The sequence below is a fragment of the Thunnus thynnus genome, chromosome 16, assembly GCF_963924715.1.
Source record: "Thunnus thynnus chromosome 16, fThuThy2.1, whole genome shotgun sequence".
Lineage (NCBI taxonomy): Eukaryota > Metazoa > Chordata > Actinopteri > Scombriformes > Scombridae > Thunnus > Thunnus thynnus.
Genome location: NC_089532.1, coordinates 13,128,894 through 13,151,703, shown reverse-complemented (window position 1 = coordinate 13,151,703; position 22,810 = coordinate 13,128,894). Strand labels below are relative to the sequence as shown.

The following is a 22,810-nucleotide window of genomic DNA, read 5'->3' as shown; positions in this document are numbered from 1 at the left end:
CTGAATCTATTGTTAAACAGTGTCAACTTTGCATCTTGTTTCAGTTTCATCCCATCCATTACATCCTCTCAGTCAAGGTCCCTACGTGACCCCCTTGCCAGTCATTGGATCATCTGTTTTAGGGAGCAGCAAACATCCGAGGCCATCTGAACCTTTCCTGTGGAGTAGAGCCAACAACCGCACGACTTAATAAATGGTGACAAACATAAGCCAGAGCTCACATCAGCAACATTACCAGGTAACAGAGACACAAGAGCACCAAGTTGAACCATATAAATGGTCACTACAGGTTTTATGTGTTTATATGTACGTGTGTATAACTTACACCTCATCTGTCAAGCCGGCATCATATCTGTTCTTTGATCACATTCAAATGATCTTTGGCGTGTGATTATTCTCTGACTGGGTGTACAGATACACAGCCTGCACTAATTAGGCGTTATTTTGTCAGGTGAGCGATGGCTACCGATACACCCCTCTGTCATTTTCTTCAAGAGGAAATGCACTCGTGCAGGAATTCCTCCGTCTGCTTCCCTCAGCTCCTTTTTATTTTTTTCTCCTTGGTTTTGCAGATTTCTCCGTTGGCCCCGGCAGCCTGGGAGAAGTCGTTTTACAGTTCAATCAGGAATTCTAATAAACTGACCTGTGCTTTAATGACTAATTCATTGTCTCCTTTACTACCTTCATGGGTATAAAGCGGATTAATGACTTGAGCAAGGTTAAAAACAGTACCACTGTGCTTTTCCTTCATCTATTATCAATCATCCTTTAGATTCTTAAGAGAGCAACGGAAATTGAAAAAAAATTAGTAATCCTTTTGATGGATGATAGCATAGGTAGGAGTGTATGTGCAAGATATAAGTGTGGCTATAGCATTAAGGGAAATGGCATGATAAGTAGTATCACATGAGGAGCTTGCATTTCAGGATGTGCCACATATATGGAGCAAACTGTAATGCTGTATGACAGGAGCATTATCATTTTGTGACAACAAAGCCACCACAGTTTTAGCCAACCCGAGCGAGGAAAAAGAAGTCATATTTTTGATTATCCTCTCAACAGTGGACCCATAAATACCTGTTATCAAAATGGCCCAGAGACATAATCTCATATATTGCACTTCATAGTGCTTTACAGTACAAAGGGCTTTTAGGAAAAAACTCCAAAGAAAAAAGAAAAACTCCACTGCAGTTTAGAGAAGAGAGGTTAAGAATTCCACATGAGTTGTTAAACTTCTTTGACAGTTTCTTTACTTTTCTTTGCACTGTACTTCTTTCTTGTTGTTCAGAAAATCCCATGGAAGAGGAGAGAAATGAAAAAAAAAAACAAAAAAAAACCCAAAGGGGAGGCAAAGGGGAATGGCAAGGAAAAGGGAAGAGGCTGCGTCTCTTTGTTTACCATTCTATATTCCCATCACACATATGTACGCCTCTGCTGCATCTCTGGGCTCTTCCCATTCTTGGCCCAGTCATTTCTGACAATGTTAATGATTTAGTGGAAAGCCCTCCACAACGGATGATTTGTGACATGTAGGAAGGCTCGGAACGGGGGAGGACGGGGCAGGTTTCTGTGGGGAGTGTTTGGGATCCAGGGATGCCTTGAAGATGGTGATTCATTATATTTAAGACAAGTGTGACATCCTACTTCAAGGAGGCAGCACACATGTATGGAGGGGGAGATTTTTTTTTTTCGGGTGGCCAAAGTGGGGAGGGGAAGGTAAGTACAAAGGAATGCCTCAGTGTTTTTGGAGATGACATAGGAATAGTAGGCAGGCATATGGAGACGGCAGACTGGAAAATAATGGGTAATGGAGGAATTTAGCCTCAGGCTATGTGCCTGCTTTGCCTACTTCTGTATAACTAGTATATTTATAATTCAAATACATACCTTTAATAATTAACAACCAGTGAATATTAAAGGAGAATGCAGGATATCTTTTCTACAGATGGAGTCAGGTGAAAAATAGTATTAAATTTCAAATTTGACAACAGCACAGAACAAAGGACGGAAGAGCGAAAACAAAAAGTTGGCTGCCATTTGTGGCCAATTTTTATCTCGAGCTCGCGCAGTAAACAAAAGCGGTCTGTGCCTGAGTGTGACGTTTGTTTTTTCACACATGGAAGCGAAAGAAAATTATCTCAATGTCGCTGGGTTAAAAAATATTTGTGTTCGTTATATTTACATTATAGTTAAAGGACATTCAATCACTGGCTGCCTGTACATGTACAGTAGGCTCATTGTTTCTGAGTTTCTCCTGGTGAATCATACCATAAGCCAGTCAGGGGCAACTCCCTGGAAACTTTAGTGTACAGTTACACAAGCAAACATCTCACTGATTTTCTAGCAGTTCCTCATTTGGTATTTGATTGTTGTCTGGAGTCATTGTGAACTTTTGCCACGCTCCAGTCATCAGCATAACAACACCAGGATTGGTCTGATGTTGACACCCTTTTTGTCCGGCCAAAATGTAAAACTGCAACGAGACACACACATCACAGTAAGAAACACACTATGACATTCATGTGACTGAGCGATAATCATCAACTCGCATTAAACACACACACACACACACACTACTCTGCATACAATTATGTGATTTCAGACACATTTAGGCTGAGGCAATTTGGAAATAAGAACTGTGTTACCAAACGCATTGAAATTCAGTGTATTTATGGAGAGCTCCTAGTGTGCCTTTTAAAATGAAAAATCCCAAAGGACAGTGTGTTTTGTAGTCTGTACACTAGTGGCACAAAAAAAGCTCTCATAGACTGTGTCAACCGATGTTATGCAAACACCAGAGTTCAACAAGAACCGATGCATTTGCATATTCTGGATCTGAAATGTGTTTCTCCTTTTTTTTTTTTTTTTGTGCAGGCCCTGTTTCCATCTCTACTCTTTGATGTAGCTCATACATATTGACGACCCCGCCGAAGAAACCAACCATGTTAACTAAAGCATGAGCTCAATTTGTGCATCCTTTTAAAAAAAAAAATGGAGCATTAGTTTGTCCCATTTATATTTCCAGGCTTAATTAGCAAGTGAGAGATTGGACAATTAGCTCATCCATGCTAATTGATTATAATATTACAACTTGGCGATGATAGGATGAACATAGACTCCTCGTTCCATATTTCTCTAAGGGATTGATAATATATACAATGCTTCTGTGTAATGAGGGTTTTAAAAGACCAAATCAGCTGGGGAAATTGTTAATTCAATTCCACTCAGATGATACTGAGTTTTTCAGGGCACAAATGAATTGAAGTGAATTGCAGGAATGCAGGGATCTTACAGAATGGCACTGGTCCTTTTTATTTATTTATTTATTTATTTATTTATTTATTTTGACTCACGTCAACACAAATGATGTAGATCACTGGTTCATTTCAGTCAATGGCACAATAGGATGTGAACTCTCAAAGACCTGATCGTATCTAGGTCATTTCTCTTCCGCTCATAATTGAAAAGCTGTTTCTGTTTCATATCTGCAGCTTTCAGAAACGCAAATAAAAAAAAAATCCTCACATGCAGCTTCGGAGGGAGATATACAGTGAATATGGAAGCAATCTGAGTGTTGCTATTGCTTGTATAGGATTACACTTTCTGTCACTATTTTACTGTCCCGCTCCTTATCCAACCTCACGGTCACACAGGGCCAATTCTATCCTCAGTTTGTCCAGCGTGTGGAGTGTGAAGCTCAGGTACGCACCTCTAACCGCCACTCGCCGGTGGCCCCCTCTCGAGCTCCATCACGATGTGACAGTCTGTCACGAGCCGCAGGCCGCAGAGCTGTGCGGAGGGAGAGAGCTGCATGAATATGTGCTGATGTAGCTCACCTGGAAAGTCGCAGTAACAGGAAGTGTTCAAAGTTTCACTTTCCCTTAAACAAATATGACAAATTAAAGGAAACTTTTTGAGTTTTACAGCGGTCAAGGGCATTACTTTTGATATTTAGCCCTAGCAAAAAAGCTGTGATCTGTTTTATCTTTTAGCTCAGATGCCTTTTAGCCCAGATGTTAATTATGTATATTCTTAGGCAGCACTCGTGCTCTATTTGAGAATTATTGTTCTCTATTTCTCAAAAGACGTTTTTTATTGAGCACATCCCTGTTTTTTTTTTCTTTTTCTCCATCCTCACCACACTATAAGAGCCATGTCTTGTTTCACATGTTCATCCTCAGGTGCAGCAAATAAAAAAAAGAGATAAGATTCATGTGTTAAATGCTGAAGTATTACACATCTTTACTGTGCTTAATAATTAATAGCCCATCCCATCACCCTATGAATATTTACATGCAAAGTGTCCCTGGGAGCCTTCCATACGCCAGAGGGAGAGAAGCCTGTGTGTTTATAGCATTAAACACTCAAACATCGTCACCGAAAACCCCATTTCGCCTCCAACCATGAAAAACACTCACTAAAGCATTGCAAGCATTTTATTTGTTGTTGCACAATGTAACCTATTCAACTTCCATTTAGACGTGGCAAGTCAAATTACAGGTGCTCTTTCTGTGCCGAACTGAAATCCCAGGACGCCGCTTGTCGACTTCGAACGTGAGGGGAGCAGAAATGAGCTTTCTCAGGTATTGTTTCCAGAACAACAACATTGTTCATTTGAGATCACCTTCCACTTACTGTGTCAAAGTGTCAAAGGTCTTGTCGGCGCTGCTTCCCCCCCAAAAAATCAAGGTATCTTTACGCAGCTAAAGATAATACATGGTATATTGAATTATTATTATCAATCCAGTGCTGTGGGAGAAAAAGGGTGCATGCTGGTATAAAAAAAGTTTATTTGATACTGCACAACTGTAAAAGAGTAAAATAAAATCTAGGATATAGAATAAACGTTGTATCAAAAGATTATAAACATTATATGACCGCTCAGCCTGCTTCAACATAACAACGCGCAGGAGGAAGAGCGCAATCAGATTCATAAATTTCCCACCTTTGACCCCAGAGAGAGACTCAGCAGGATGCAAATCAGGAAGGTCCGGGGATAGAGCAAAATACTCCTTGTTAAAGTTGCACTGCGGCCACCATAAAGGAGAGCACGAGCTAATAATGGACAAGGAGGGTATGTAATACAAATAAATACGCTGTTACTGGTGAACCTGGGCATGTTTGGCTCTGTTGCTCCCATTGGTGATATTTATCTAGGATGGGAAGGCTGAATGTTGTTGTTGCCTCTCTGCAGGTCCCCGAGCACTCAGATCTCCTCTCTGTCTCCTGTGTGGATAAGTAGTGGCTGCAAAGGCAATGCTGGTCTTTGATATTTCACTCCTCATTTGAATCAGTGGTCGCTTTATTTTACAATGCCAGGTAATTACCTGGGTACCTTGCTTGATCATGTGAACTCCTGCAGAACCAGATTGGAGGGAAGGAGGGAGAGAGTGAAGTAGGGAGTGGAGAGGAGGGGAGGGGAAGGGGGGGGGAGAGAGCTGGGCTGTGGGTATAAGAGAGGGGATGGAAATGGGAACACATAAACAGGAAAAAAAAAACAAAAAAAACACACAAACACAAACAGACCATCTGCATTTGTTTACCTGCATTGTTTTCTGCGAGTATTTCAAACAGATGGAGTCAAGATGAAGACATGCACTGTGTTGTGTTAAGCAAGTGTGTTTTTTAAACATTCAGCTGTGGGGTTTTGTAGCAGGACTGTCCCGTGCTGTGAAGGCATGAGGTCACAGAAATGCATTTTTTTTTTTACCCAGAGAGGAGATACACTAAAGTTTATTACAACTCAAATGAACTGGTGTTGTGTCTCCTGGGTTCAGTCGTTAAATTAGACTGGTCACTGTGAGCTGTGTGTGTGTGTGTGTGTGTACATGTGTGTGTGAGTGAGAGAGATTATTCAATGAAAGCTTTTAGTGATGAGCTGGCTGTGTATGTCATGGTGTGCTGAGGCAGAAACATTCGGATAAAAAAAAGCAACAAAATGAGAGAGAAGAGCAAACCCAAAGACAGTTTAAAATGTTTTAATTCATCAGGAAATCACCACTTGAAGAAGCAAATTTACATGAGAACAGAATACAAGTTGTTACAGTACATACATGATGTGGACTAAAAGACTTTTATACATTTTGATAACAACATTCAAAACACAAAACTTGTGATTTATTTTATTTACAAGAGGAAGAAAAAAAATGCTGATGCTTAATGGGGTTAAACTCAGTGTTTCAAATGGTTGGATATGGAACCTTGTCAATGATGTTTATTGAAGAGGAGAGCAGTGTTTACTCTGTTGTGTGACTAGAATATCAAAACCCGTCACTCCATGTGAATGCAGCTGCGTTCAGGCTGACTGACTGAGCTCTCCTTGGAGGAAACCAGCAGCAGACAACTTGGGTTTGGCCCTGAAGTTTAACTGAAAGACTGTAAAAGCATTTCTATAAAATAATAAAATACATATATATATATATCCAGCTCCTGAATCCACATATGGAATAAGAAATTAGCACTAAAGCATTAACTATAAAAGCATTTTTGATTATATAAAGAAATACACTTTTAGGTTCAAGGCTCACTTTCCCTTACTGATGTTTTTTTTCCCTTCTCACCTTTAATTAATTTTATGAATAAAGTTTTAGTTGATGCAGATAGTTTTGTCTGATATTTTCAGCCTGAGTTTGGATGAAATATTTTTTTTTACAGCCACGTTTCATGTCACTCACGCACTTAACGCTGAATGCATTATTTCGGCTGTAGGCAAGTTTGCAGGCACTCGGAGGCAGAATGCTTTAAGTCTTCTGCAATTTTATCCCCTTCCTATCCTAATCATATTGAAACCATGAAAAAAAAAAAAAAAAACCCTCCGCACTTTCACACCCTCCCTCCCTCCCCTCCTTCCCCCCTCCATTCGCTTCCGCACTGGACAAACAACACAAGAGTGGAATTTACATTCATTTCAAAGTGCAGAGGAGAATTAAGACAGTTTAATAAAGGCTTAAACCGCTCGGGTTGTCTCTCCAGCGCCTAAAGCCATATTTCCTCTGATCAGCGGAGGAGGGCGACTTTATTGGACATGTTTCTATTTCCAAATCCGCATAACAGGCAGCGATGCATGTATTTCCTATAATGTAGATAAGGGAGAGAGGGTTTGATATGTAATAAAAGGTGGGTCTGTGCTGCCTGTTTAAGCCCCTTAAGCCTGATAAATGATGAGCGACAGAGGCACAGCAAGAGGGTCACCGCTATTAACTCCTCGGTTTCCCGGCCTCCACTTAAACTTCTCTCAATTACATGTGGTAATGTGGCTGGATACAGGCCTTATATGCTTCGATTTGTTCAATCTAACTGAAATATATCTCTATATATCTATATATATAGATAGATATATATATAAGAAGAGGAAATCATAGCCAAATATTCACAGCGCTTTGTGAATGTTAGGGTGTCCCTATCAAGCCACGTGTTAGGGGGGAAATAGGGATTACTAACACATGCACACCAGATATTCTGGGACAAACACCCAATGCAAGCTCATTAAATCAGCATTTGGTGTATCCGCACAGGCGTTTACGACGGGCTCTAATCTCGGCGGTGACCTGCTCCAACTGTGTCACAGGCGAGCAGAGCAGAGAGGCTGCAGAGCAGGAGGAGAGTTTTTCTCTGACCAACTATGGCTGGAAAATATTCCTCTTTTACATGTTAGGAAAACGCGCTTCGTTTTGAAATTCGTTTGGGAAATATCGCTTTGTAGTTTTACACCTGAAAATAAAGAATTTTATGGAGATGAAGAAGCATTTAAAAAAAAAAAAAGGTTATTTCACAGCGGTGATGTTTTATTTATATAATATTGGTTATTTTAACGCGCTGTTTTCCATTTCACAAAAACATGAATCCAATTTTTAGACTTTGCTTTAAGTTTAATTTAATCGTTTTTTTAATATATATATATTTTAACGTATAATAACACCTGCAGCAGCAGAATGTAAAATCGTACAAATTAAACCAATAATAAAACAATCACATAAACATCATATTTACAGTTATATATAAACCAGCGGATTAATTGTTAATTTCAAAAAATATCTAACTGATTTTGATTTATATGAAAATATGAAAATAAATTAGACGATAAAATAAATTTATGATATTTCTTGCGCACATAATTAAAGACAAACTTCGGCTAATAAAGGCCACATTTTTCTTGTTCGTGTGGAACAGTGACAAGTCTTATAACAGCGTCGATAAAAAAAAAAAAATAATAGAAGGAACAAATGTCTGAATTACACAAACTCACGCACACATTCAAATCTTCATATTGTTATATTTTTACATTGGCAGTCCTGTGGTGTCAAAAAATTAATTATTTGATTGCAAAGCCTTTGATTTGAATTTTAAAATACGATTTTGTTGTACTTTATGGACAGACTTTCGGCACATTTAGATGTTCTTTCGTGGGCCTTTTCTCATTTGTTGCAAAGCGCTCATCAAATCGGCCTCCGCTGCGGCCGCCAGGTGTCGCTAGAGGGCCACATATTTCTCATGTACCCCTCCGATTCTTTGAAGGGAAAAGCCACAGTTACATTTCACGTTGGCCTCCTCTCTCTCTCTCTCTCTCTCTCTCTCTCCCTTTCCCTCCTCCCTTTACTAACCATCTGACACCAGACTCTGAGAATCGGTGGAGGGGAAAATGAGGCTTTGGAGCTGAAGAATTTACAGTTAGTCGCGAAACTTTTACAAGTATTTGAGTTGCTCACTCCACTTTCTGAAACCCTATAGTCACATTTCACTCTGGGGTCAAAAAGAGTTCAGATGCAGGGGACTGAGGTAATGCTTTCTGCAAAAAGGAAAACACCAAGAAGTCAAGTTATTATAAATAAATCAGAAATAAGATCATCTGGAAATCTGTTAACAAATGAGGAAAATCCAATGCAGTTCGTGGGGAGGAAGAAGATTTAATAGTTGTCGTCTTTACAGATGGCGACGCAAATATGCATTTCTTTTATTGGGCTCAAATTTTTAATCTTTAACTTAAATTATGCATCATCAAATGCATTCTGTTTTTATTTAGCAATTTACGCAAAGAAAAAAAAAAGAAATGGACTGCAAGGTTTCTGCTTTCCGAGCCTCTCCAGCAGTCAGTCTATGATCCATTCTTATCTCAGCCTCTCTATACATTAGCTTTGCTAATTTACATAATCTCAAATACTGAAGAGGGCCAAAGAAGAACAAAGTTACAAACAAGATTAGGGTGATTTTATTTGTCCCTGCGGTTGAGCGCCGATTGTTTCTCCAGGAGTGTTTAAGGTCACTAAGAGGATTTGAAGCTCGTTTCATATCAGTGATCTTTTTGAGGGAATTAAATCAACAATGCATTTCTCTCTCCATATTTAGCAACAGGCTTGTGTGTGTGTGCGTGTGTGTGTGTGTTTGTGTATGTGTGTGTGTGCGTGTGTGAGAACAACCAAACCCTGCAGGGCAAGAGGGATTGTAAGTCCTGCAAAGAGTAAACAGAGGAGTGGAAGTTCAGTGCTGGCGCTCTGGTCGCATGCAGGCGGTCCATGGTGCACCTTTTAGGATGTGACATGCAGTGGATCTTTAGCCTGGTGATTGTCCCAGTAGTGTTTTCCTTGAAATGGATCCTATCCCCCCCCCCCTAATGAATCCAAACGCAGCTGGCCATGTCCCACACGGACACCGAGAGCTTTAACCCTAAACTGACCTCAATTTGACACCACCAGATGAAATTTTACCGCCTGTTAATGCCATCCACTGATTTTTTTTTTTTTCAAACGTGTAAGAGTTGTGTGTGCGCACCTGAAAAGGGCCGCGACGTGAAAGCCACTTGTAAGAAAACTACTTAAAAAGTGTAATTGTCTATGATAGTTGTCCTTGTGGGATTATCTGGATTATAAACGCGGTCAGGTTATAAGCAGGGGAGTTAAATTGGCACAGGCCTTGTTTATGAGGGGAAAATTAATTTTAATTAACTATTGAGTGAACGATGATTAAAATGAAATTAGTAAATTAAACACCGACTTGTGTAACACACTATTTATGTCGCATAAAAGGATATTATTAGGCGAAATTAACTAAATATTGTTAATTATGACGCGTTTTGTTAATAGACTCCATTCTACTCGTAAATAAATCGTTCACAAAAGGAGTTTTAAAATTTCACGCCGTTAGGAGTCGTTGCTGGAAGTTTTATAGGGAAGGGTTTCTGTGGAGCCGTACATTGGACACGCATAATTAGCCTCTGCTATTTTCACACGCTCTTCGGGTGTTTACATCACTCTCCTCGGGGGCAAATCACATATTTCCACGATAAATGCGTAAAAATGCCGGTAAAAAAGAGCATAAGATCCTGAAGTATGTGTTTTTAAAAATTCGCTCGAGGTTTTGTAATTTTTTTTAAAGATGCTCTACTGTACAACTTAGCGGCAGCTTTATCATTAATATGAAAATATATTAATTTTATTCGCTTTTTTTTGTAGTCCAGCCTCAAAACTTCCCCTTCACTGCGCCTGGAAGGACGCGCGTTCACAACAAAAGCGGTAGATACAGTATAAGGTTTACTTACCATGGTTGTCCAAAGGAGGAGGATGAAAACAAAAGTCAAGCGTTAGTGCGCAAATCAACGTGAACGATAGTATTTAGCTTATGAAAATATCAGTCTTCAATAGCAGCAGAGTCTGCCGGGCTGGTTGTGTTTACAGAGTGTAAGAGAGACTTGGAGATGGTGAATGCCTTGGCTCTCTGCGCACCGCTCTGCAGCTCCTTCCCGGGGTATTGCACGTTGAAATGTCCACACAGCCGTTTGTCAAACCCTGCAGTCCTACACTTCCCACCCCCCCTTTATGCCAACAAACATAACTGTTGTCACGGTTTCATTTATTAAATCTTTTTCTTTTCTTTTTTTTAAACTGCTATTTCTGCAATCGACCCCGAACAACTCTGCTTGGTATTTTGTTTGTTGGGAGAGTTTATTGACCCTCCAACGGTAGCCACAGCCCATCTCCTTGAGCGTGTGTCTACTTTAATCCTAACCTGTGAATAATTAATTTCCACCATCAAAAATGTCACGGAGCCATAAATGGAGCCTTTATGTGAGAACCTATCAATACAGCCATGATGCCATATTAGCATTGATGGAGCTAAATATTAAAGGGGATAGATGGCCTGCTTCTGTTTTGTGCGTAAAGAGCTCAGGCTCCAAAAAGGGCTTCACTGCAATCGATGGCCGGAGCTTTGCTCCTCCTCTAAACTTCAATCTCCTCACATGATTGATGATCTTGGGGAGCTTTGATAATTGACTACTCTGAGGTAAGGCACAGATTTCTATCAAGAGAAGGGATTGGACGAAAGAAACATACAAAATTACTTTCTCCAAAAGCTTTTTTTTTTTTTTTTTTTTACCTCTTGGAAAAGTTCATTCTAGGCTTAGAGGGGTGCTGCGTGTCGTTTAATTTGCAAAACGACCAGCACAATAATTAGTTGTGAGATTAGGAGGTATTACTGAGATATTACATAGGCACAGCGGCTTATAAACACCAAACAGATAACAAGTAAGCGTCATGCTCATATATTAAACTCAGCTTTCATAGGATGTCCTGGTAATTTTCACCGAAGATGCCTTATACTCTTTTCTTTCACTTCTATCAGTGACTGAGAATGGATAAAAGTTTATATATTTTGTAATATGTATGTAACATTTTACCATGCGTAAAAGTTTGAATGCATAATTCTGCTTTAAAGTTAACTTTTTAAACTCTAAATCAGTTGAAGTGACTCAGTGTTGTGTTTAATTCAACCCAAAGCAGTTGCAGCCTAAGTGTCCGCGCTGCTAAACCTTCCTCACACAGCCTTTTCTGCTTTTTCTTTAGGACTCCTCTCGGCGAAAAGGAATTGGGTGGGAGTTGGAGCTGAGTTTGGCTTTTACCACCAGTGTGGAGTTGAAGCCGTCCCTGTGCCTCGCATATACTCTGCATATCACAAGATTTGGTCTCTCCTCTCTCTTTTCTGGAGCTGCTGTAGGACTGGCTATGGCCACCACTACTTCCGGGATCCGTCATTTCATTCGCCCACCGCTCAGCGCTGCGAACTGACTCTGTTTCTATAAGCAAGCTAGCAGCCAACCTGCCAACACTCGCTGACACTCACTCATCTCAGTCTCGCCAGATAGACGAAATACCTACGGGGGAAAGAAAGGAAAGATCTGAATCGCAATCTCTTAATTTCTACTGCTTTTTTTCTTTTTTTTCTTTTTTTACAGTGATAATAAAACAAGATAGCGATCTGGAGGCATTAAAGGAGACGCGGACTTGCGGGATGAAAACGGACTAAAAAGATTCGTCCTTCTCTTGAACATCATCACCAACCGTCATTCATTCATTACCTTGACAACCTCTGGCTTTGATTGACAGCTGGAGTGGCAAAAAGCCATGAGACACGACAGTTTAGTTACATGCAGGTTGTTGATGGGCCGATTGTAACCTTCACTTTGGCGCATTTTTTTATTTTTTTTTTCCGAGGAAAGAGGGAAAACAAGAAAAATTGCAAAACTCCCTGATGCTACGATTTCAACTTAACCACACTGGCGAATAGGAGAATTCGCAAAGTTGGTTGAAAAGGGAATCTTGCCACTAAATCACTTTCTAACCGGGACTGGGATATTAAATATACGACAGATTCAGGAGTTTATTGGAGCGCAGCCTGATGGCGCAAAGGGTAGGTTTTAAATCTCCTACACTTACCTGTTCAAATCCACTGTAGAGAGGCCCTCGTATCGCTAACCTCTTGTCGGGTGGTGGCAAATTTACAAAGTATTCCTATCAAAGCCGCTATATTTGACATTTTTGCAGCGCCCTTACTCTTCAAGCAAAGTGACAGCCTCTGCTTTTACCGACAGCCTCCGCGACAGTCGTGAAGCAGTTTCACAGGAGACTCCAAACTAATTCTCTCTTTTCACCCACCAAACTCTCATACCGGGATCACCAAAGTTATAATGTTTTTGGTAATGACAAACCGTTAAGCAGATATAATATATGATACTTTCTGCCCTGGCTGCAGCGCATTTTCAACGCAACAGCTTATTGGTTTCTGCTTTGCGTATATTCAAAATGAGACGGCATGCTTTCTGTACTTTTCACATTTGTTTAAAAAGTAGCCGGGCAGCCCGCTGACTTTTGCTCTGATTTTATTCCCAGTACGATGAGCTGGCCCATTACGGTGGGATGGACGGAGTCCCGGCGTCGATGTACGGGGACCCGCATGGTCCCCGGCCGCTTCCCCAGGTCCACCACCTGAACCACGGACCGCCGCTGCACGCCAGCCAGCACTACGGAGCACACGCTCCTCACCCAAACGTTATGCCCACCAGTATGGGCTCTGCTGTCAACGACGTTTTAAAGAGGGATAAAGATCAAATTTATGGGTAAGGTTTGCATGGACCAAATATATGTTTTTTTCCCCTAATTTTTCAGCTTTTCTATAAGTTAGTATTGTTGAAGTTTCTCTCCCACCACTAAATTCAAACAGTGTTTTGTGCAGGATTGACCGCAATTTTGGAGCCCCATTGTTGGTGAGGGGAGTTTTGTTAATGTGTAATTTTATACGCTTTGTAGAAGGCATCGTCAAGCCTTCAGTAAGTAAGCCTAGAGCTTGAAATACAAGCTATGAAATAAAAAGGAAGCTCTCTCCCTTTATAGTAGTCCAAGCTTTGAAAGTCACAGACTGCATGGAAATATAATAAAAACAATTTTCAACATCACAACAATTGCTCCCATGTTATAAACTTTGCTTCAATATTACAGAACAGTATTATTTGTCTGTCTTTCAAATAATCTGGAATAATTTCAACGTTCTTGTTGTTGCCTGCAAAAACTTCTAAAATGTTTACAAATGAAACACACACACACACGCAGGACGTGTTACAACGCACCGTGTGTCTGTATAAATATGCTATTATCAGATTATTTTCACATAATGGAAGAAAACGTATTTAGATGTTCTTACTGATGGTTGCAAAACGTGTTTATAGATATTTCTCACTCACACGTGAAAGTGCTGTAATCCACAGTGTATCATTACAATCAGGGATCCACTGATCTCTATTACTCACGTTTTAGATGCGGAATAAAGTTGAGCTTCATTTTTTTAGACTGACACAAATATAAATGACATTACCAAAAAAAAAAATCTGAAGCCAGTTTTATGACGTAAACGCATGTGATAGAAATATCCCCATTTACCTGGAATTATAGTTTAGATTTTAAAAGTGATTTTGGGGAATGTTTGTCTTCTGATGTTGGCCGACTGAAAATTCAAGTTTACCTTTTTTTTTTATTCACCCCTGCATCACTGTTAAAGCTATAGGCCCATTAAGGAAGAGCATTTTAAAGTCCTCGGTGTCTCAGTTCGTGAAAAAAAAGTAACTCTGCAGATTTATTATTTCATTGTAAGTTTTATTTTTGCTTAAAGGTGATAATTTCTCTAAAATCTTAGTGGCATCTGTCGCGTGTGTCAGTTTTGTTATTGCAGAGTTTTGATGACTTCTCAGCCTTTTCAGTATGTAGGCTACTGAAAGAAATGTCAGTCTCAACAAGTCGATTAATATCATATTGAGTCTAAAATCCTTACTTTCCCCCCCGAACGAGTAGTAAAAAAAAAAAAAAGCCAGATGCGCAATTACGCTTGTTCCCAACTCAAAGCAGCTTCTAAAAATAACATGTGGAAACAAGAGATATTGTTTTACTAGCTTTATTCTTTATTTTAAGCTGTCGTCACTTCTTCTAAGAGAACTGTGTAAAAAAAATTATGCAGTTGGGGGAAAAGTCAAATAGTCTCATCCAACGGTGAGATATTATCAGTTTCTTTAGGAACAGTGAGATCTTTGGCCAGAGAAAGAAGAGAAATGCAGGTTGATTGGACACTTTTTGCAGTGGGCATTGTGGATCGGGTGTGCTGCATGTACTCAGGCTGTGTTTCCCTTCTTGCAGTCACCCTTTATTCCCACTGCTCGCACTGGTTTTTGAGAAGTGCGAGTTGGCGACGTGTACTCCGAGGGAGCCCGGCGTAGCAGGCGGCGATGTCTGCTCCTCAGACTCCTTCAATGAGGACATTGCAGTCTTTGCCAAACAGGTCAATTTCAAAATATCAAATGTATATATATATAAATATATATATATATATATATTGTGGGTGTTGTGGCTGCGTCACGGCACATAGTTTTCTGCCTGCTTCATTATTATTATTTTTTTTTTTGTGCAATGAAACGTCTCTCTACATATGATTAAAGAATAGTGTGTGTTCTCTGCAGATTTTTTAACACAAAAGTTGTCTCATTTATGAGTTTTATGTTATCAAATTACACCCCAGAATAAATAAAAGAAAAAAATAGACGCACATTCCGCTCATTTCATACCAAACTAACTTTGACATTTGGTGTATTATTTTAGGTCCGAGCAGAAAAACCTTTATTTTCATCAAATCCAGAGTTGGACAATTTGGTAAGCGCACACTTTGACCTCTCTGTCTCACAATAATTCTCGCTTCAGTGTGGTTGTACTCTGCCTTGTTTTGGGATACTCTGGACTGTCCGCAGCATCACACAGTAAATATGTGAACATATAATTTAAACTTCCGCACAGATGTCAGATCAGTTTTCAAGTGAAGCTGTCATTGTTCAATCTTCCCACCTTACTGACCCAGCTGACCGCTGTGTAATGACTTATTAGACTGTGAGAAGCAGCTTCTTTTTAGAGTTACAACATAGTTTGTACTCTTGCTGGCTATAGTGTGTACTATATTATGACGGGAGGATTATCATATAATAAGTCTACACTGTTGTAACAAATATATTATATTATTATATTTTGTGATATAAATCGCGCTCCTTTTCATTTGTTTCAGATGATACAAGCCATACAAGTATTACGGTTTCACCTCTTGGAATTAGAAAAGGTAAATATTATAAATCTTTATATTTTTTAGAGCTCTCTGACCTGCATGATGCTACCTGCACAAACAGCATGTATGTTCACTGATATTAAACCTACTTCAATATTCAATATCCAGTGCAGTGCTGTACTTATCAGCATATATTTAAAAATAAACCGGAAAGTTTCAGGTTTTATCATTTTCATAAAATATGCTATTTTATTTAGTCAACTATTTATGCAGCTGGAGTGATTATTGATAAAACATGCTGAAGCCTCTTTGCTCACGTTGTACATTGTTATTGATCCACAGATTTAGTTTCAACTGCTCATTATTTCGCCAGCTTACGGCATGCTGTTTATTTTTTGTCGTTCAACTTGTTGCTCCAGTCTCAGGAGAATAATAAGCACTGCAACAATTTCACTATTGTTTCCTTGCCGCCGATAATGCCCCTTAATTGGAGTTATTCTTGGACTGGTTGAAGCGTTTCCCCATCCTGAAAAAGGTGTTTTCTTCCTTTTCTTTTTCTATAGGTGCATGAGCTCTGCGACAATTTTTGCCACCGGTACATCAGTTGTTTGAAAGGAAAAATGCCAATAGATCTAGTTATTGACGAACGGGATGGCAGCTCAAAATCAGACCACGAAGAACTCTCGGGATCGTCGACTAACCTTGCAGATCATGTGAGTAATAACATTTATTTTATTTCTAATGTGTGATGTGCAGTTTTTTGTGTGTGTGCACGCTTTTCTGTTTATGATGGAGTTCATCTGAGCAATTCGGATTTTTTTTTTTTTAAAAAGAAACTGCATATAGATAATGGACTACTTTTTAATAATCTTATTTATGATGTTTCTCATAATGCCAACTTTTGGGCTACTTAGCCTCTGCTCAGTGTGTGACCCTGCTGTGCCATCAGTAAATAGAGCATGGTCTGCTCTGCAAGGAAAATCTGCCGATCGATGTTCTAAGGTCAAAAGCTAGATGTGATACAATAGACTTAGTTATTGTTTTAGTCTTTTGATTAGAGCCAGTCATGTGTGCATAATGCAGTGCTTGCTTGTGTGTTCGAGGTTTGAGTGTGTGTGTGTGTGTGCGTGCGTGTGTGTAGTGTGTGTGTGTGTGTAAATCGCTGCCGTGCGTTATTGGAGTGTTGCACGCTGAAAAAAAAAAAAAAAAGAAAAAAAAAACGTGAGGCAATTATCTGTTACGCAGGTTTAACGTTAAAGCAGGGTATCAGCGGTAAGCTTTAGCTTTAGGCCAATATTTAAAAAGAAAAGGGCTTTATATATGAGGCTGTGGGAGCTGGATATGGCCTGTGCGTAAAGCTGTGGATTTTGCTGCAGAGGTGGAGAAAGTGGTAGCCTATTGAAATAGATCTCAGAGCTAAAGGCTTACCATCAATGTCAAGTTCACAAGGCATATGATGGTTCGTCTGGAGGCCTTCCATTGCTGTTGATGTTAATGTGTTTAATTGTTTCGTATTGATTGCCGTGTGGTTTGCTCTGCAGTGGCTTTCTACTCTGCTCCCCATTTTATGGCTGGAGGCTCCATAATGCTGAATTCAATTATATGCACCTGAAGTACAGCTTTAAATCTGAGGATCGATACCCTGGTTTAAATCGTGCATTTTCGGTGTAATAAACACAGGCTCTCCCCGCCATATGGATTGAGTTGACAGTGTAATATTGAGTTGATATCTGTGAATTATTGCGTCTTGCATGCCTGTGATAAAGCTAATGTTTTGGTGGGGTGGTAGTGGTGGTGGTGGTGGTGGTGGGGTGCGTGGAGGAGAGGGGGGGTAGGGGGGGGTGGGGGGGTGTATGTGCAGCTATTGCAACAAAGTAACTAGTTAATATCTGTGCAGCACAAGGCCAAGCCTATTAGGAATTAAAGCAGATTTAAGTGTTATGCAAAGTCACTGCGCTACATCTGTTGGGTCTGGCTATAGGCCTAATAGCAGTGGATTCCCTTTGAAAGCCCGTCGCGTTTACAGGGACAAGCAGCGCACTGCACAAGGTGAATTAAAACGTAATTAGACCTAAGATGCCGATGTTGCTTTGAGAAGCGGTCAGAGCGACAATATTGTGGTCCTCCAACACAAGTGTAGAAATGAGGCATGCTGTTGTTTATATTGTAGAGATTAGATAAACTAGCCTGTTTAGTTTCATGGCAGATGGTTGATACTCAAGCCAATTTCCAATGGTGCCTCCAGTGCTTAGACACCAGCTTTTTTTTTTTTTTTTTTTTTTTTTTCAGCAGTCCACTTGTGAGAAATATTTTGATAATTAGAAAATTAGATATGCCAATAAAGTAAATCAGGAGCAGCAATAAACAAAGAAGGTGCATGACAGCATGACAAGCCATTCATCTTGGAGTCATTTGGACTGACCACCTCATTATGTATTTAAGTTTTGAGGGATTTATTTCACTTTTGTGGCACCAATGAACTTTTTATTATACCCAACTGCTGGGCTGAATTTCACAAAAGCAGAAGAGAGTTTCCCCCCACCTTGTTTGACTTTAGAGCTGCATCTGAGCTGAGAAGTGATTTTTTTAATAATGGTTGAATAGTTTAAGTTATTGAACAACACGCACTCTGGTATATTGTTGCTTTTTTATAAAGACAAAGCTTTATTTTTGTAGTGTGTGTGTGAGCATTCGTGCACCTCGCGATGCTTTAGTGGGAAGAAAAAAAAAATGCAGAAAGTTAAACTACTGAAGTAAAAATGGCACTCTCGCTGCATTTGTGTGTTCAGTGCAGTTATGATCTAAAACCCTTGTAGGAACTTCTCCAGCAGTCATGTCTTATTGAAAGGAGTCCAGCTTTACGTGCCTAAATGTGTTTTGAATATGGGAACAATGCACAAAATGTATTTGGCTGCAAAACTGCGCCGCTGGATGGAAAGCAATTTCTGTCCTACTTGTCTTGATTTATTTATTTTATTTATTCATTTGTATTTGGCTCTGTTTTATTATTCATTTCTGTCCTCGCTTCCCATTGAAGAGAGGAAGGCGATTTGATAGTTAGATATGCTAATTTATTTAGTTAGAATCTCTCACGTCCATTTTTCTTTGCTTTGATATGCATTTTTAATATATAGCCCTGGGCTACATCTCATTTGGTGAAAGTTGTTTTTTCTGGAGATGATGAGGCTCTTCACTGTGAAGGAGGCGGCCCGTTGAGCTTGTTTTTATGCGTGTATGTGTCTCCTTCCTTTTCTACCTCTTTTTCTTTCCCTCCTCTCCCTTCTTCATACCTGACAGTGGAGCATAATGAGCACAGTTTTATTTACACTTGAATGCAGCATTGTCTCAGAGATGATTGGATTATGGTATAGTGAGAGCGGGATGAGGCCTTGCTGACACTGTTGATTTCCCTTATTCGCTTGCGGTGACTATCTCAACCATGTAGCCCACCCAAGGCTTCCTAACTCATCGCCCCTCCTCAGATCAACCCCATCCTATTTAAAAGAGAGAAAAAAAAGATGTTGTATTACACGTGAAGGGTGATGAGGAGGGGAGAAAAAAAAAAAACACAGAGCAGTGTAAAAGGTTGGTATAGTGTGTGTGCTTGTCAATGGTTTGCTCTCTTGTCTTTTAATTAATGAATAATAAAATTTTGGTCTCTTCTGTGCTACATCCAATTAGGGAGGCAAATAGAATTAACAGTGTCTGAATATTATCTGTTCTAATGAATTAGCCTTTGTGTCTTCTGTGCTATTGTGCCGATTCTTCAGTTAGTTACATATTAGCAGAAGGCTTTTCATTTCCTTTATGCATATGCATTATGCTTTTGAAACTCTTTTGCATTTCTGCATACTTTAAGACTTATACAGACATACTGGAGGATTTGCAGGGCCCGCCGCTTTGTTTTGGCGAGCTTTCCTCAGGGAGTGATAGTAGTTCCCGTAGAGGGTTATGGTGTAGCTTATCTTGACTCTGCATGGCTGGAAAGGGAAAAGGGAGAAGAAAAAAAGCCCCTTTCTGTTTACATTTGATTCTCTGGTACAGACTCTGGGTGCAGTAGACCATTGGTCAGATATGGTGGTGTCACAGGTTCAGTCAAGTAATGCAATAGTTCATCTTGTGCCCATGTAGTGATTTACTGTGTGTATTAGGGGCAATGGGTGCTCAGTAATGTCCTGTTTCTGTATGTCACTATGCGTGGTGCAGAGCAGCCCTCTGCCTCCGCTCACTGCCTGTGGACAGCGAGCCCTCGGGCCGAGCCGGCCTGCTGAACCGTGGAATTTCTCCGTTTTGGAGGTGCTCTAATTCAACTAGCTTTGTTCTCCTCGGGGACCGACTGCGTTTGGATCTCTCCCCCCCTCGTGAAAACAGTGCATCGTTGACTTGGACCGCTCTGTCTGTTCTACACAATTGTTTTGTGATGGTGGGATGTCTGGCCTTACATTTCCTATTTGATTAGTGTTCAGAGGCAGGGCCCTGTTGGCAGGCATATCTAATCATCGCTACGGTGGCTGGAGAGAGGCTAGGCTCACTTGTTGCATATCCCACACTCCCCTTCCTTTAACTGCATGTAAAAGTGCTGCTGTAAATACCCGCAATGAATAACAGTTGCCGAGGAGTCATTTTAGGATCACGAGATACATGTATGTTGACTTGTACTTAAATACAACACACAGTCGGTGATAATACAGACATATATTTACATACTCATTTACAAGCCCATATTTTCCAGTTATTTACTAACTGAAAGTAGAATTATCTATAATGACTTGTCTGTTTCATTTCATATTTTAGAATAGCACTGTCATTTTGATGTGTGCCAAACTCATGAGTCACAATAGAAATTGCATTTTTTTTTTTTAATTTAATCTCTTCTCTCTGAGGACATATTTGTACATGTAATGTGCCACTCACTACAGTGAATAAGGTTGGTTTTGCCTCAGAGAAAGTTTTCAAGCATAAATACAATCAGTCAATCGTGTCTGTTAAAACATGCTGCGGTGAATTATTAGCTGCTAAATTAAGGTCTCTTTATATTCTAGATAATTGAGGGTGTTGTAAATACTCAGCTGTTCAATAGAGGTGCACCTAAATTTTTCTAAATGGGCTGTATATAATTACGTGCTCAACCCAACCAAAAATATGTGAGGAGTTTTTCTCTGTTTATGCCATGTGGCAAGATGTGTCTTGAAATGTCAGCTCGCTTTATGATTTACGAGTCCTGTGTTTTTCTGGTGTGTCAGCGATTCTGTACATGTTCAGCACAGGATCCCTGTAGCTTCTCTTTGCTGTATGTCCAACACACACACACACACACACACACACACACACACACACACACACACACACACAAGGCTAGTTGTTCTCAGTCTATACCTTACACTGCTATCACACCAACAGATTTCTTCCCTTCCCTCCAGGTTCCAGGGGAATTTGAGGGAAATTCAATGATGCCGCTAAATCAATTTTATTTGAAATTCCTAGGGATGTAGGCAGAGTGCAGTGAGGGAAGTGAGATTGCACCAGGCAGGTGTTTGTAAATGAGAAACAGGGGACAGGAGCGGAGGAGACGGCAGCATTCTCCTGCTCTCATGTGGCCTGGCTGTACTACAAGCCTTCCTCCCCATATTGTCTCCTGCTTTTATATTAATTACAACTTGTATTATCAGTCACCAGTTGCTAACCCCAGCAAATAGAAAAGGCTGCCCCTAGAGACCGTGCTTCTTTTGTATCTTATTCTCTATCTAGTCCTATTGTGTTTGTGTGTGTGTGCGTTCCCGCCTGCACATGTATGTGTGTTTGCTTGCTGGCATTCTCCTCCTCCTCCTCCTCCTGGTAACACTGCTCTTTAACACAATTAGTGAAGAGCATGGAGTGAACCATGTTTGACTCCTAATTATGCCCAGCTTTAGGGAATAGTCACATGGGCTGTAGGCCCTTTTTTTTTTTCTCCTCTTTTGCTTCTTCTTCCTCGATTTTTTTTTATTTTCGAGGACTCCTTGTGTAGGTTGAAGGAGACTGTTTGGGTGACATGATTTTTTTTTTTTTTTTACAACTTGTTTGAACTTTATCAGACCCACAGGGGTTATAACAAAATGGTTGTGTGTGTTTGTGTTGCGCGGTATGGTGTCTGATGATGCACCCTCCATAGCTCAGAGAGACCCACTAAATTATTCATAGGGGAGGAAAGGCTGTTGCTTTTGTCGCCTTGTTGAGCGTGGAAAGTTAATGCTGTTGTTGTGATATTTGCTGCCTTGTTTTGCAGACAAGCGTTATGAATTACAGGTGACTTACAGGTATTAAAAAGAGGAGTGTGTGCTTCATCAGACACAGTATATCCACTGTATATGCACTGGGCAGCTACTGTATTACCATTATTATTATAAAGTGCTGCACTCTACTTTTTGCCCTATAGGAACCAAACTAACAAAGCTTTATCTATATCCCTGCATACAGGCCCATTAAACCCACAGGGTAGCAAATCACAGCAAAATATCATTCCCTTTAACACCATTAACTGAGGTGTCTTTGAATTTAATTTAGTACCAGCACCATTAAAAATGACACATTACTCTGCAATGATAGCTAAATTAAGTTCTATCGATTCAGCTGTTGCATTAAAACCATGCTGTGGCCATAGCTGCCAAGTGTTAGAGAGAGAGAGAGAGAGAGAGAGAACAAGAGAGCGAGAGTGTGTGTGTGAGAGCAGCGAGCATAGTTTTTCAGGTCTGTCTCCCGTCTTCGTCGGCAGTGGGTGTCTCATTGTGAGGAAGTAGAACCCAGTCATTTTCTCCTCTTGGAACAACAACAGGCTGTTCAGCGTGCACTGAGACCAGCTCTGCTAAAATACTGTACATTATGCACTCTGGGAGTTCTGGGATTTTTATTTGTCTTTCTTACTTCCCTCTGTGTTCGTACGAAGAAGACAGAATTAGATTGTTTTGGGATGGTT

At 40.1% G+C, this 22,810-nt stretch overlaps 1 protein-coding gene across 16 annotated transcripts in view; it reads left to right on the top strand.

Annotated features, from left to right (window-relative positions):
* The window catches only part of meis2a (Meis homeobox 2a), a 194,784-nt gene that overhangs the window by 102,681 nt on the left and 69,293 nt on the right, over positions 1 to 22,810 (top strand). For 7 of the 16 annotated variants that reach the window (XM_067613992.1, XM_067613989.1, XM_067613994.1 and 4 more), the window contains 6 exons: positions 45 to 238; positions 13,158 to 13,384; positions 14,949 to 15,090; positions 15,408 to 15,458; positions 15,862 to 15,912; positions 16,422 to 16,571. In XM_067613992.1, the coding sequence (XP_067470093.1) occupies positions 194 to 238; positions 13,158 to 13,384; positions 14,949 to 15,090; positions 15,408 to 15,458; positions 15,862 to 15,912; positions 16,422 to 16,571 (666 nt within the window). In that variant the 5' untranslated portion in view covers positions 45 to 193. Of the gene's footprint in view, positions 1 to 44; positions 239 to 11,131; positions 11,517 to 11,834; positions 12,679 to 12,745; positions 12,965 to 13,157; positions 13,385 to 14,948; positions 15,091 to 15,407; positions 15,459 to 15,861; positions 15,913 to 16,421; positions 16,572 to 22,810 lie in introns of those variants that run through there. The other 9 variants (XM_067613995.1, XM_067613998.1, XM_067614001.1 and 6 more) reach the window with 5 other exon arrangements.